The sequence below is a fragment of the Centropristis striata genome, chromosome 21, assembly GCF_030273125.1.
Source record: "Centropristis striata isolate RG_2023a ecotype Rhode Island chromosome 21, C.striata_1.0, whole genome shotgun sequence".
Classification (NCBI taxonomy): Eukaryota; Metazoa; Chordata; class Actinopteri; order Perciformes; family Serranidae; genus Centropristis; species Centropristis striata.
This window is the reverse complement of record NC_081537.1, coordinates 22,626,167-22,641,815: the sequence shown is the minus strand read 5'-3', so window position 1 is coordinate 22,641,815 and position 15,649 is coordinate 22,626,167. Positions and strand designations below refer to the sequence as shown.

General features: G+C 39.3%; 1 protein-coding gene across 4 annotated transcripts in view; it reads right to left on the bottom strand.

Moving 5' to 3' along the window:
* Positions 1-1,687: 1,687 nt before the first annotated feature.
* The window catches only part of LOC131959078 (thyroid hormone receptor alpha-B), a 181,058-nt gene continuing 167,096 nt past the window's right edge, over positions 1,688-15,649 (bottom strand). For all 4 annotated transcript variants that reach the window (XM_059324181.1, XM_059324183.1, XM_059324182.1 and 1 more), the window contains 3 exons: positions 11,896-12,042; positions 7,769-8,027; positions 1,688-6,209 (listed from right to left, as the gene is read on the bottom strand). In XM_059324181.1, coding sequence (XP_059180164.1) covers positions 5,959-6,209; positions 7,769-8,027; positions 11,896-12,042 — 657 coding nt within the window. In that variant the 3' untranslated portion in view covers positions 1,688-5,958. The remainder of the gene's footprint in view (positions 6,210-7,768; positions 8,028-11,895; positions 12,043-15,649) is intronic.

The following is a 15,649-nucleotide window of genomic DNA, read 5'->3' as shown; positions in this document are numbered from 1 at the left end:
TTAAGAGCTGATATCTAGACATTTTCCATGGTTTTCTTGTAATGATTTAGGTTATTATCAAGAAAACCATGGGAAATGTCTAGATGTCAGCTTTTAAATTAAACTCTTATCAGCTATTTTGGTTGTTATCATTATATTTGTCCAAACAATTGCACCTTCAGTTGAACCAGGCATTAAAATGAACAAGAAATTGAAGAAAACAATAGTCTAATAATTTTTTCCATGACTGTATATTTTACAAATTAGTGATTAAAAATGGACTAAATAGGTTTAATTTCTAGCAGTGTGCCCAGAATGCCTGTGCAAATGAATTTGTCTTCAATCTGACACTTTGGAGGAAAATGTGGGTTTATGAGCATTTTGCATGAAAATCTGAGCTTGCAAGAGTTTCCGGCTGGCTTCTCGAGGCAATGGGGTGTCGAGCAAATGGGGAAATCCTTTTTTTTTCTCTTTGCCTTCTCCACCTTTGATGTGTGTGTGTTTGCAGACACGTTAGCTGACATTCACGCCAAATAATAACCTGCTTACTCTGCATATCTCCCCTCTATCTAAACCACCTCCCACTTTATACTCCAGCCCTCTTTTTTTTTTTTTTAACCTTTAGCCGCTTTGCTGTGGCTGCTGGCGACACTCACATCAACAGCGTGGAAGACCTGAATCTGGTTCCATAAGGTGAAAACACACACACACGACCAGAGGCATTCACGTGTAGCGTGTCGAGAATATGAGGGGTAACGAATCTATCTCTTTGCAAACAACAGGAGGCACAGGGTTCATGATTAATGTCACGGGGCACTTCTGAATATGGATCAGCATGCACATGTGAGAGAGTGCACACACATACAAATGTATGAAGCATTTACACATTACTTAGCTTTTTTCTTGGATGGAGAGGTTAAATTTTAAACTTTGCTGCAATAAATCTCGAGTGTTGTATGTGTTTTTGTATTTACATCCTTGGTTATGGCCAAACATAAAATGTAAAATGAAAAAAAATCAAAACAGAAAACATACAAAAATACATAACATAGTATTGCACCTTGCAGATGGGCAATATACAGTATATTCTCAGTTTTTGTTTGTTTTGTAACGTCTATGTGACACCACTATCTTTGCTGCTGGTGTGTGGAAGTTGGGTTGTGGGTGCCGGGCTCAGGTCCAGCCCCCTCCTGTCAGCTACATTCAATACCATAAAACTCTCAGCCATTACAAAAGTCTTAGTCCCTCAGTCTCTGGGCCATTCACATTTTCAGTTTACTGTCTAAAGACTGTGCCTTGAAGTTGGAGAAGTGCTCACGTTAGCAGATGATCTCTTAAAGTCTCACAACCAAATAAGGTAAGAGCACAAAAGCTTGAGGGAAAGAGTCCTTTTGTAACTTCTACTGATGCGTACACACAAGCACATATTATCTTAACATATACTTTTTTTTTTAATCTATATATGCATCTCTGAACTTTCACATGTGCCTGCAGAATATGACTCCTCCCAAGTTCCTTTGAGTTTTGTGTTGTGTGAGGTATGACAAGATTGTTTCAGGTTTTTTTTTTTTTTTTGTGTTTTTTTTGTATTTTTTTTTTGTTGTATTTTCAGTTTCTGTTGCATTATTTTTCCTGTTTGTTGTATTTTTTTCTCCAAAGTTGTATTTCATTAAAAAAAAGGAAAAAACAAAATATATATATATAAAAAAAAAAAAAGAAAAATTCCTGTTTTTGTTGGTTGTAAATTCCTCCTGATAAAAGGGGACGGACAACTGGACAGACACACAGACAAACAGATCAGTTGGCTTATCAACACAAAAAGTATAGATGTGAAAAAGAAGTGAAATATTTTCTATGTTACACTGCACGCATGGTCAAAAAGTGACTACAGCTGTTTTTTTCCTTTTTTTTTTACACAGAGCAGTTTTTTTAAGCGTCAAAAAACAAACAGAAAAATAAGAAAAACAATGATAAAATGAAAAAAAAAAATCTCCAATAATTTTTGTTCAGGAGTCTTTTCTTTTTTTGTTAAAAGTCATCTCTTTTCATTTTGTGGATTTATAATCATTTCATATATCTTTTTTTTTCTCTTAATCTAAATCAGACTCAGAAGGTAAAGCAGCATTATAACCCCTACTGTCACACACACATACCCAGTCAGCTCACGAGAACAAAGGACATCAATAGGTTGTTTTTTTTCTTCTTCTCTTTTTCAGTTCTTTTACAAAGACGTGTTGGAATTCCAAAAACCTGCAACTCTGGAATGAGGGATCTCTTCCTGATCCTCACCACATGAGAGCTGGAGGTTATCCTTTTGGAGGGAGCTGAGGGTGGGGAGGGGGGCGGGGACATTTTGGGGTTGTCAGCTGGCACGGGAGCGGGGGGCTCGTATGCGGTTGTTGTGTTGGGACCGAAGGGGAGGCCGTTACATATTCCTACACTGCCGCCTCCCCTTCCTCCGACTGTTTGTTAGCATCGTCTCTACAACCAGCCACGTCGCCGTCTCTCACCCATGTCAATGATGGCAGTGAGGGGTAGAGGCCCTCAGCTTTTTATGTTTCCTGTTTTTTTCCTCTTCTTCTCACAAGTCTCTCGTTCCCATCGCTTGCTGCTTTGCCGATCACATTCATTCGGTGGCGCCACTCTTAAGAAAAAAAGGGGCAGTTGTGGCCAAACCTTGGCCTGGATCCCGTTTGGTGTCAATGATTCTGGAGGGGAAGGGACGGGGAGGGAGGGGGGGTGTCCCACTCGGCAGTGGGTGGGGGACTGAATTTGAAATGTCACTGGGTTGACTCTATAGGGAGGATGACGGGAGAATGAATAAGTGCTACACAGCCCTCTGATGCAGGGGTCTCTCTCCATCCCTGGTTGGTTTGGTGAGGGTCATGTGCTGTTGGTCTAATACTGATAACGGGTCAGGTTTGGGACTGAGCCCACTGCAGCTGCCAGCCTCTGTTACACAGAGCCACCAAAACTCACCCCGAATTAGCTTCTACTCTCCCTCCCCCCTGCAAAAAAACTCACACGAGATGAGTCTCTGCAGGGGGATTTGCTATGTTGGTGAAGTCAGGGGCTGAAGGGAGGACCGCTGCAGTAGTGCAAAAACTCCCACCAGCCTGGCTGAGTGGGGGCTGTTATCAGGGAGGGGTGGGGTGCAATTTAGTTTGAGCTAGGCTCCAGGATAAGGGCTAGAGTAGGGTAAGGCAGGGCGGGGCAGGGGGGGATCTCTGAAAGTAGTGATGATGCTCGTGAAGGGGGTTCTTCTGGGTGGCGTTCCAGTTCCTCTCTCCTCTCCGAGCATCGTTCCAGATGTGGAAGCGGCGAGGCTCGGCCACCTGTGACGATTACCCGTGATCCCTGCCACATGTTACTCTGCTTCGGTACTTCCGAGGGGGGGGGGGGCGGCGCAGATGACCCATCCTGTACAGGTGCCCAGTATGATCTACTGCATGATGTTGAGTATAAAATAGATTCTCTTAAGTCTCTCTTTTTTCTTTCATTCTCTTCTTGTAAGAGTGGTAAACCCAGTTAGATTTGGCTTGGCCCCAGGATTGGAATGAACAGAGTGGGCTTTTTTTTATAATCAAATCAACATTCTTGAATGGTCGTTTGGCTAGTACACTATGATACCTGCCATGGATGTTTGCCGTTTTTAGATTATAGTGGTGAGCATTGGTAAAGTGCACGAGACTAAAAGAGCTTTTTGAGTCGCCTCCTTTAAGAAGCTTCATTTCGGTTGAGAACATTCTACCTTTTTTTGACGTCTGATGCACTGTCCATGCATGAAAGAAAAGCTTATTTTTCCCCAAGAAAATATTCGTCAAGATCCGACGGCAGCCATCATGAGTGTACTGTGGAAGATCGCCATGATGCAGAAGGAAACAGCCCTTTCTCTGCATGCTAATTCAACGGGGGCGGCCACCGAGGGTTTTTTTTTCTCCTTTATTCTCAGGTACTCTCTGTCATCTTCCCTCCTGCTACTCGTGAATAGGGTGTCAGCTGGGCTGCGCGTCTACACTGTCCTTTCCTTTTCGTCGCTTCTGTGAGCCGTGTTTCCGTTTTGACAGAAACAGGTAAATCCAATTTTTTTCAAAAGACGACACTTGGTCCCGTATAACAAAAAGAGATAACCCGAATGTGATGGGTACCACTCCCTGGAGTCGGGGGATGGCCGGCCCTCCTGTCTTCAATGGTATTTCATTTCAACCAAGTGATAGCACTGAGGGTGTGTGCCTGTGTGAGTGTTTCTGTCTTTCCGTGAGTGTGCACCTATGTAAATATTATGCACAGTCGTGTGTTAGCCTACACATGCGCCAACTCCAATGGTGTATGTGTGTGTGTGCTGTGGGCAGCTGCCCCGTGTCCACAGAGGTGAGGTAGTGCCTGACACCACAGGGGCAGTATTGCTGCCCCAGCCTGGGGGTGTATCCACTTTTTGAGGTAAATGGTAGCCTTCTTGGCATTTGCCTGCTCTCAGTGACGCCCATGGTAATAAAAAAGGCAGATGTGTATGGAAGCCTGGAGGGGCCACACTGAGCTGAGTCCGTGAGGAGAGGACTCGGTACAAACCCTGCAGGTTAGGGCTGTATGTCGACACTGCCGCGCAGTGCATACAGTAAAATGAGGCATTCGCGTTACTCTGAGGTGATGTGTTTTCATGTTTGTGTGGTTATTTGTGTGTGTGTGTGTGTGTGTGTGTGTGTGTAAGATGAGCTCTGCTGTCTCGCTGGTGGCTGCTGCTGCTATAAACCTCCTCGGAGGCTGTGTGGGAGATTTACTTCTGACGTTGGCTCTGACTCTACAGTCCAGCTATTAAATCTGCTCTCCTCTCTCTATCTCTGCTCCCTTCCAAGTGTCTCCCTCCCCTCCTCCCTCCCTTCTTCCTTTCTTTCTTTCTTTCTTTCTTCATTTCAATGCAGTTAATCCTCTGAGAGAGAAGGGCTTAATTGTCATTAATAAGACGGTAGGCTGCTGGCACTAGCAGCACGGGCAATGACAAGGCAAGTCTGCTCATCTGTGTGTGTGTGTGTGTGTGTGTGTGTGTGTGTGTATGTCACAGGAGCCGGTCCAATGACAAAAAATGAAGGTAGATATGGAGCCATGGTCTGCACATTGTTTTCAAAGGTAGACAACACAATTTCATAAAACTGGAGTAACCTTTTATAAATATAGCACCGGGTTTCACTTGGATCTACGTAGAAGCTCCAGGAACAGCTGTAACGGCTCAGATTGAGTTGAGGGATTGATAAAAGACCGCTGCTTTACCGCAGCCATTACACAACAAAACTCATGCTTAAAGCATCGGCTGAAAATTTCAATGTGCAGCGTTTGCTGATTGCGTGTGCCTGCATGACTCGTGAGCATTTGTACGTCACTTAAAAATGTCCATATTTTCTGAACAACTGCCTTAACACTTTCAGAAATAATACTGAGAGGTGCTGGCCAGCGTGGAAGCTGGAAACATGGGCTTCAAAAGGTGTGTAAAACTGTGACCGCTAAAAAAAAAAAAGAACCAGAGAGGGGAACGGACCCCTGCAAAGAGTGCTGCTCTGAAGAACTGAGGTGGAACAGGCTGTGGCTGTGTGTGTGTGTGTGTTTGTGTGTTGTGTGTGTATCTGTGTACGTGTCTTGGCAAATGGCTACAACTCTTACTAGATAAGACATCATGCTCAGACAGAAGGGCCCCCACACGGATTTTAAAACAGGGGTAAGTAAAAGGAGGAGAAAGAGGTGGAGGAGAGGGTGTTCGTGAAACAAAATCCTCTGTTTGCTCGACTCTCCTGTTGCTGGTGTGTTGTTTCTGTTTTTGTTGGTTCCAGGTTTTAAACCACATACTGTAAATGCGATGTCGGAGAAATTGCAGATTTCCTGCCGAGAGGACTCTCCCTCCACCCTTCCCCTTAGAAAAATGATGGCCCTTCCCATCTCCCAGTTTGCCCCAACTTCCTCTTCCCTTTGCAACGTGGTGGCAACTGTGTTTCACACCTCCTGGTCCTCGAAGACCTCCAGGAAGAGCGGCGGGAAGAGTTCGTTGGGACACTCCACCTTCATGTGAAGGAAGCGGCTGGCGTGGCACGCCCCGATCATCCGCAGGTCGGTCACCTTCATCAGGAGCTTCGGCCAGAAGTGAGGAATGTTGTGCTTGCGGTAGTTGATGTAGTGCTCAAACGCCAGCAGGTAAGTCTCCTGGCACTTCTCGATCTTCTCCATGCAGGTCAGGCCCGAACGATCTGGGGATGGGAAGAGTCAGAGGAAGAGGGGAAAGAAAGGAGAGAGGGTGGAAATTAGTGCGCAAGAAATCATCTCCTGAATGAACACTTTTATGTGTTATATACTGTCAGGTGAAGACACAAAAAGATTGCATGGGTTTGCAGCTTCGAGCACGAAAAAAATCTGCTTTCACACCACCGCCGATCTACAGGAGCTTCTCCAAATCAATCAAGTCTTTTTGAAAGTCTGCAGCTTTGGTCCAAGGCTGTGAACGTCACACAGGCTTTCTGGACAGTGTTGAGACGGTTACTTTTAAAACTTATTCCACTACAATTTAGTGAATACATGCACTAAAATATAATGTCAAACATATTCCATTAGATTACTCAAACTAAGTAACACATTATATATATGTTGACGTATTTTAGGTAAGTTCTAATTATTTATTCAAAATAATTTCTTTTGCATTACAAAGCCCCTTAAGACAAAAATAAATCATGCAATTCTCAAAACAACCAAAGAGCAAAGAGTGAAATGCACCCAAATCTTCCTAATGTTGCTCCTGTGTTGTTTTGCAGGTATTTACATTCGGTTAATATGCAAACATTAGGCACCAAAATTGCCTGTCTCATTCACAAATATCAGCGCTAACAGTCATCATGCAGTTAAATTATTAGTGTCTGCAAAGAGAGATGATGGTGCACCAGCAGCACTGATAGATTGAGATATTAAATAAAAAATATAAACATGGTTTCTCTGCCATGTTTAAGTTTTAAGGGATGCTGTTGCAAATTGTCGGTGAGGAATAAAAAAATTATTTTTCCCTCCACCATTTACACTTTGCTACATGAACAATTGCAATTAGATGCAAAAAAAAGTGAAACTCCTGCAGCTGCAAAACTAAATGTGTGTGTTTGTACTGTAATAACATCAGCAGAACTATTTATTTAGTGAATCTGACCTGACGGCGTAGACAGCGATTTGGAAGTGATGCACAGTTTATATTGCAATCCATTCTCTGTGAATTCACCCGTGTGTGTGTGTTTGTGTGTGTGTGTGTGTGTGTGTGTGTGCACTGTGTGGTCTTCCCCTTACTTTGTATTAACCTGTGGACACCCTGGAAACGATTACATTCCTGCTTCTTTTGCACTTATTACACACATTCTGTCTCTTAATTTGCATTCTATTATTTCAAAAAGCCTGAGCACATTATGTGACATGTGTCTTCTTAAAGTCTCATGTTAAAGTTTCTACGATGAACAAACCGAGAGTGAAGGCTTTTTAATCACTTTCTGGATGAGATTTAGATTTCCTCCTTTCAACACTGAATATGTATGTGGACTTTAATCTTCAGGCCATAATTACATTCTGATTCACAATAGGCTACAATATATAGTATGTGGAGCAGCGGGTAATGAATATGGACTGTCATGGAATTGTGTCTCCAAGGGCACAAAGACTGAACATTTACATTTGCATTACATTAAGCTCAACCTCCCGGACCGCCAGAGTTAAAAAGCAGCCAGCTCACTCGACTCGTGCAGCTTAAAGTTTGAAAAAGGAGTCAGAAGTTGTGAACCTGAGCTCATGAGCAGCACGGCCTGCAGCAGCGCCACCTCGGTGTCGTCCAGGTTGAACTGTGCCAGGCTCTTGCCCAGATCGAAGATGGCGTCCGATACCACGCCCAGCCCGCCGTTCTTCAGCTGCTCACGCTTCACGGCCATCTCCCCGCTCAGTGTCAGTGTCTCGCTCTCGGGGTCGTATCGCATGGCGGCTCGCAGTGACATGATCTCCATGCAGCATCCCTTCAACAGGATGATCTGGTCTTCACAAGGTAGCTGGTGGAGGAAAAATGTTTTTAATGCAAGCTTATTCTGAGCATATGGATAAGCATATTTTTAGCATTTTGAGGCTGTAAATAAGTTTATAAGTTTATAATAATAATAAGGCCGTGTATTGCTTTACATATGTTTTTTTTTAGTTCCGAGTTTCTTGTTGATGTACACACCTGCTGTTGGATTGTGTTTTCTACTCTCTTTTATTTACTATTGTGGAGTTTTATGCATGCTTAAGGCTCAGCTAGAGACATTTAACATCTGGAGGGGTTAGAAAACTGCAAACAGTTCAAGGCTTTTTGCAATATTGTTAATACGCATGGGTACTTGGAAAATATTATATTTACAGATTCCATTTTATTTAAGAAATTCAATTTGTTTTACTTTACTTTATATTGTGTGTGTTTTGCAGCAGTATAACTGTGTTATTCTGCACAAAATACATTTTTGATTTCTCTCTATTTCTGGCCATTATTGTGCTGATTCCATACAGCTGCAGGACTTATATATTTTGCATATATATTACAGTGCAAAATGAATAAAATGTGACAGGAGCAATGAAAAAACCCTAAAATGTCCTAAAACTGCCAGGGGTCCAGAGGGTTAAATGCAATATTAAAGTTTTATTTTTTTAATGTTAACATATTATATCTAATGCATTTCTATGTTCCTGTCAAGGACTTTGCACTTTTGAATTGCGTCTGAATGAAGCTCGATGGACAGAGTTGCCTTGGCTTCCTTAACTAACAATTTGTAAAAATAATGAGGTGTACTTTGGTTCATAAACAAATCCTTCAATTTAAAAGCTGCCTTTAACTAAATTATTTTAATACATTTATTTCAACAATTTTTGAAACTATATTTTAAAAATATTTTTTATGTATATTTTCATTTTTTATACTAATTTTATTATATTTTATCTTAATCAATTTTTTTCAGGTTTTCTTTTAATGAATCTTTTAACTATATAACTTATTTTTAAAATATTTTTTATTAATATATTTATTTTTTATACCAATTTTTATTATATTTTAGCTGTTTTAGCAATCTCTATTTATTTTTTACTTTTTCTCTCTCTGATTTTGAAGGTTTCATTTCAATGATCTTTAATTCTCCTCTTTCAATGCATTTTTCTGCCATTATGTAACTGCCTCGTTGCTTTATGTGCTTCATAAATAAACTCGCCTTCACAAGTCGATGTTCAGAGTTTAAAGTAGACTCGGTTACAAATTCAGGTAATTTTACGAACAAATGGAACACGGAGGAACATTTACTTTCCATGAAAAAAGCCAGAATAAGATATTTCTTCAAATAAAACAAAAACACACCACAGTGCTCACACAATTCCCCCAGAGAGGAAAAATAAAAAATAAGTGTGAGAGAGAAAACAATACAAAAAAAATTGATTTCTTGATTTCTCATCCATTCAGAAGTGGAGCATTTTTCCGCTTGACTTTCCGTGAGATGGATGTGCACCGTTATGACTTCAGATAGAGGGAGGAAGAACAGATGTGGAGGAGAGGAGGGGCAGAGACGTGAGGATGCACACATGTTTTTCCACTGATGAACACAGATTATGACTAATGCTGCCTGATTTACATGGATATTAGAATCTCTGTGTTGAAACCCATTTGATTAAATCTACAGACTCTGCTGAGCTGAATTAAATCTCACCTTAATGTAAGATTGTTTCTTATTTCACCACTCTTGACTGCTGAGCAGATTAATTGGCATTAATTGGCTTGATTTGTCTTGTAAATGTGTACCTGGAGGGCATGCTTAATTTTTAGTGGCTCAATAAAAAGCCGGCTTTGTTCCCGTGCATTCTTATCGCTAATTCACTGCGAACAGATCTCATGATGGAGGCTAAACAGGTTCTCTCCCTCTGCCTCTTTCATCAGATTAAAAAGGCCTTCTTTCATAATATAATCTATTATATATTGAATAAAAGATAACATATTAAATATGACTGATTATCTGCATCGATGCCTGGAATACTAAAAACCCTGCGCTCTTATCTTCTGCTGTTTAGTTTCTGCAAATTAATAGAGTATCAAGCAGAAGAATGAGGAATTTATTCTAGTTTACACTCTCATTTGAATAGGAGCATCCATCATAACATTTATATAATAATGGAGCTTTAAGATATGCTGATTAAAAAAAGTGACGACCTCTACTTTTAGAACTATCTGTGATATATGTAACAGATTACAATTAAAACTTCTCCTCTCTCTCTCTCTGCAGCTGCGTGATACACTGACAATAACTCAGCCGCCCCGATAATTATTCAATCTGAGGCCTCGTTATAAGGAGCAGAGACGAGAGGCTGATTACATGTTGCTAATCAAGGCGGGGCGATCAGCAGCAGACAGGCTTCTCTGTTTGTCAACAGCAACACAACGGCTTCTTCTGCTGCTGGGTTTATTTTACAAGACAGACACACAGACAGCTAAGGGACTGTACATATATATATAGACACCTGTTTTCTATTAAACTGATGAACTTTTGTGCCTTCAAAACCTTCAGTAATAAAAAAAAGACAAATGCTCCCTCAATAATTATTTATTTAATATATATATATATATTTATATATTATATATGTTTTACTTATTGTGATGATTGTTTTATAAATATTTATATATTATGTATATCTTTATTTATGTATGTTTTTAATTATATTGTTTCTTGTCTTGTTTCTTTCTTTTTCTTGTCCTTTTCTTTTCCATTCTTGGTCTTGAGGTTGATTTCTTTTTCTTTCTTTTTTTTTGAAATCTTATTTTAAAAAGATTCTAAATCTTATTAATCCTATTATTTCATTTACTCACTAAGTAATTTTTTGTTTATTTTTAAAATTGTATTTTTCTTTCTTTTCAATTCCTCTGTCTTTCTAGGGATTTCTTTAAAAAAAATAAAACTTAAAGAAACATTCTTATTATTTTATCTTCTTATTAATGTATTTATGTGTGTTCTTCATTGTATTTTTCTTTTCCATTCCCCGGTCATTCTAGTGATATCTTAAAAAAAAAAGTATTATTATTATTATTATTATTATTATTATATCTTATTATTTATTTATTTAGTATTTTTTGTTTATTATTTACATTATATCTTTCTTGTACTTTTTCCTAGTCTTTCTATTATTTCATTAATCTTATTACTTAATCTTATTACTTAAAACTTACTTAAAAATCTTATTATTGTTGTTATTATTATCAATATATTTTCTTCTTCTCATTTATATACTTATTTATCAATTTATTTATTTATATATCTATGAATGTTTTTCATTGTATTTTTCTTGTCCTTGTCATTCCATTCTTGGTCTTTCTGGTGATGATTCTCTTTTTTTTTTGTCATGTTTTCGTCCTTAATGAGATCAACTCTAGGTTTGTTAAAAAACTTACTTTCCCTTTTTCCCCTCTAAATACAGAATTGACTTCCAGCACCTTATTGTAATACGCTTGTTGTACTATATCAAAGTTTGGGCCCTGTGATCGCGGTTAAAGGTCGGTGATGGTTGGGACGACATCACAAGTTTGCAAATTTCTTCTCACTATTTTGTGGATGTTGATGTTGTTGTACTTTCTACATGCTGAACTCGTAATGTTGCTTTAATTGATAGATTAAATTCAATAAAAATCTGGCTTTGTCCAGAACACATCAGTCTTTGTGAGTATGTGCTGTAACTCCTGTGATCCTCCTCAAACAGAAGAACTGCTAATTCTGGGAGACAAATCGAGCTCATGAATCAGACATTTCCTCCTCTAACGCAGGATGAGAGAAGCTCTGCTGCGTGTTATATTTCTCTGTCTGTGTCAGACTCCCTCCCTCCCTTGCCCTCTGACCCCAGACACCATTTACCAGCACTCACCTCAGAGAACATGGGCAGTTTTTTGGCAAAGTCGACGACTCGGGTGATGGCAGGAGTGATGATCTTGGTGAACTCGCTGAAGGCCTCCAGGTCCACCTTGTCTCCGTCTGACGTGGGGGCAACTGGGGACTGGCCGATTTTTTCTGGCTACAGGGGGGAAAAAAGACGTGGGCGGATGATTAAACGCGAGTTAAGAAAAAAAGGATTAGCTGAAGAGAAAAGACCAGAACCAACAACAAACTGATCCTGTTAATAAACATTGTCTGTCTGATACATCTTCTTCCTCTGAGCCTCAGAGCTCCACTGTTGTTGTTGAAAAACTATTAAAAACACATTAGACACACTGGTGCACTGGCTAGCATGTTATTTCATTACCATGAACACACACACTGCAGTTTATTTTGATTAAATCCCACACACACACAGTCCTTCTGCACAAACATGTGAACAGCTGAAAGTAGTTCCCAACAAATTTACAATTACTATTACTAATGTGCAAAAACGTATCTTACCTTTTAGTTATTTCATATACTGCACTATATGTTTATTCTGGTTATTATATCCATTTTATTATTATTTATACTTATTTTTTTTTATTACTTCTGTGTTATTTATTTATTTATGCATGTTTATATTTTCTTTTTTATTTTATTGGTCTTCTTGGTGATTTCTTTTTATCACATACTACTACTACTACTACTAATTATTATTATTATTATTATTTTATTAATTTATATGTTTTGGGTTTATTTATTTTATTTTTCTTGACTTTTTTTTCCTATTCTTGTTTGTTTTTTCTGGTGATTTCTTTTTATTTTTAAAATTTTGTTATTTATTATTTTTATAAAAGCAAGAACTTATTTGAGACACATTTTATTTATTATGTATTTTTTTTATTTATTATTTAAATTTTATTTGTCTTGTCTTTTTCTTTTTAATTGTACTTACTTACTTATATAGTATGTATTTAATGTGTCTCAAAAGACCAAGAATGGGAAAAAAATTACAAAAAAACCTCCCCATACATGAATAAAGTATTCAGAGACACACAAACACACTGTTGGGTTTAGGGAGCGCAAAATAAAGAATACACAGAAATATTTCCTTCATAAAAAAGCAACATTAAAGTAATTGCACCATGATGGAGGAGGAGAGGAGGCCATATCTGATCTGGGTAGAATAAAGGAAACTGAACAGGGAAAGTAGTCGAGAGCACTAAAATACAACAACAGAGTCCATTAGAAGGAGCTGCAGCGGAGAGTTTGGGCGTGTTCGTCCAACAGAAGAGTTAAATAAGATTATAGAAGAATCAATAAGATTGGTGTGGGTCTTAGAGTGAAATATAGCAGAGGAAACAACAGAGTTTTAAACGCTTTTATAGCCTTTTTGCTCCTTTCTAAAGTGCTCACTTGCCTTGGGAGACAAATTAAAATCAATTTCCCAGATAAGGACAGCAGACCCGCTCTGTGAGAGGAATGGGACATGTCAGCCGACAGATAACGCCGACTGAGAGGGAGCAGCACATCCCTAATACACATGTTTACAGAGCTGTGTGCATCGCGGCTGTGTGACTATGAGAAATATTGTCTCACGCTTGGCTGAATTAAGCGTACGTCAAGGCTGGAGTCATTTATTCCGGCCGGGCTGAGATAAAAGTAAAGGAATAATCACCTCACACAATGAACCATCAATCATAATCCAGACGGGTTAAAAAAAAATCTGTGAATCAGCGTGAATTCAGCCAATCCTTTGCTCTGCAGCTGAGCAATTATGGAAAATATAAAAAAATCGTAGTAATGACGTTGACGGACTGCAACTGTTGTGGTGCGCGAGCCAACACAAAGCATTGGTTTCACCGGCGGAGGTCAGCTGAACGCTCGCCGGCACGCTCTCAAGTGGAGAAGCTTTGAAAAACAAACCACAAGACTCAGAAGTGAATGTGACAACTCGAATAGTTTTACAGTTTGCTTTTAAAGTATTTTGGAAAAACACATTTTCTCACTTTCCCCCAGTGGCATCGAGCCATTAGGATGGTTTTGATTTTATTTGTGCAGGTGGTGAGATGTCTGAGATTTCTGCATCGAGCCAAATACATATGGAGCAGCTGACAGAAGGGAATTAATGCAGAAAACAGACATGTTTTATAAGATTTCTGTAGGAGACACAGTGAGGTCTGTGCATTCAGGATTCTGGATTCAACCACAACTCCCAAAAGTCGTCTAAAACGTAAATAACAACAGAATGCAATCACTTTCTAATTCTTTTTGACATATATTCAATTAAAAACTGTTTTTTGCTCACTAAGCATCCAATTTTTTTAGGGAATCATGTATGCAGCTGCAGAAATCTCAGAGAGAGTTACTTGAAAACCTGTCAGCATCAGCAGAGCTTTAGGCAGCATGGAAGTCATGTGAGAAAATTATTTTTTGGGTGGGATAAAAATTAAACTTTGAATTCAAGATAAAAACCACTACTAGGGGGGAAAGAAAATATTGATGCATGCATGTCAGTATCGCAGAGTTTGGTGATGCTGCATTGATTTTAATTGATTATTTACATGCAAAGATTTGTTGCAGAGAGATTGAAGAAAAAGCATGATGTTTAATGTGACAAGGAGTGTGATGAATGCAAATGCAACTTTTTTTAAAACTCAGATTGTATTCACACTGCAATTGTCATTAAAAGATTAAAACGGCAATATATTGCCTTGTTTACAGTATAGTGCAATACAATGAAAGTTTGGGTAAAGAAGCATTCTGCTGCAACAAACTTCGAACAAAAAGTTTCACCATCCATCAGCTATGTTCGCTATTTCATAAGAAATTAATCTCAGTAATACAAGTAGTGGTGCATTGCATCAGACACAATTGCATTGCATCATCACATATAAAAATGTGAGATGATGCCATACATGCGCATATATTTGTGTTCGTGAGTGATCTTCATATGCGCTTTTCTTATGGATTAATGTGATTTCCCGCCACTGTTTATTAACTGCACGGCCATCTGGGCGTCATCCAGTGAAAACACTTGGCTATACCCGGCGAGCTGGCGAGGAGAGGGATTATGTCTTTAATGCTGTACGGCTCTGGTCGGTCGGGGAGCCTAAACATTGCGGAGGAGATACCGTTGAGCTAAACGTGGCTGATGCATTCCTAAAGAAACTCTTCTCCACCATCTACAGAACAAAGAAACAAAAAGTGTCCCACGAGGTATTTGGACTAACATGAACCTGGTCGGTGCGCGGCGGGATTTGGCAGCTGCTGGATTGGGAGGAGAAACTTTTTTACTGTAGTCTCATTTGTTATGTGCCGAGCTTCAACTGTTGACCTTTTATCAGACAGATTAGTGTTGGAAAGTTCCAGAAGAGAAATGATGTTTTCATCTGGCTCGGATGCTTTAACCACTGTGCAAGATGTGATTCATACTTTTTGTTATTAAGATACTTGTTAGATTAATGACTGTACTGTGCGTTTTGTGTCATATTATAGAAAGAAGACACCATGGTTGAGCAGGGGATTGATGGGAGCTGTTGATCAATACTGATCACTAAACGGCTTCTGACATTTCTGGCTTCTGAACTCATCTTCAGTCCCAAAAACTCCCCGCTACACTTTCAGTACAATCCAATACCGATGATATATAGACATCTGAACCTCGGGTCAATCTTTCCGGGAATTATTGATATAAATCATCTGGTGTTAATATCCTCAGATACACTGTACAGAAACGTGAACCGCATGACGAGATGATA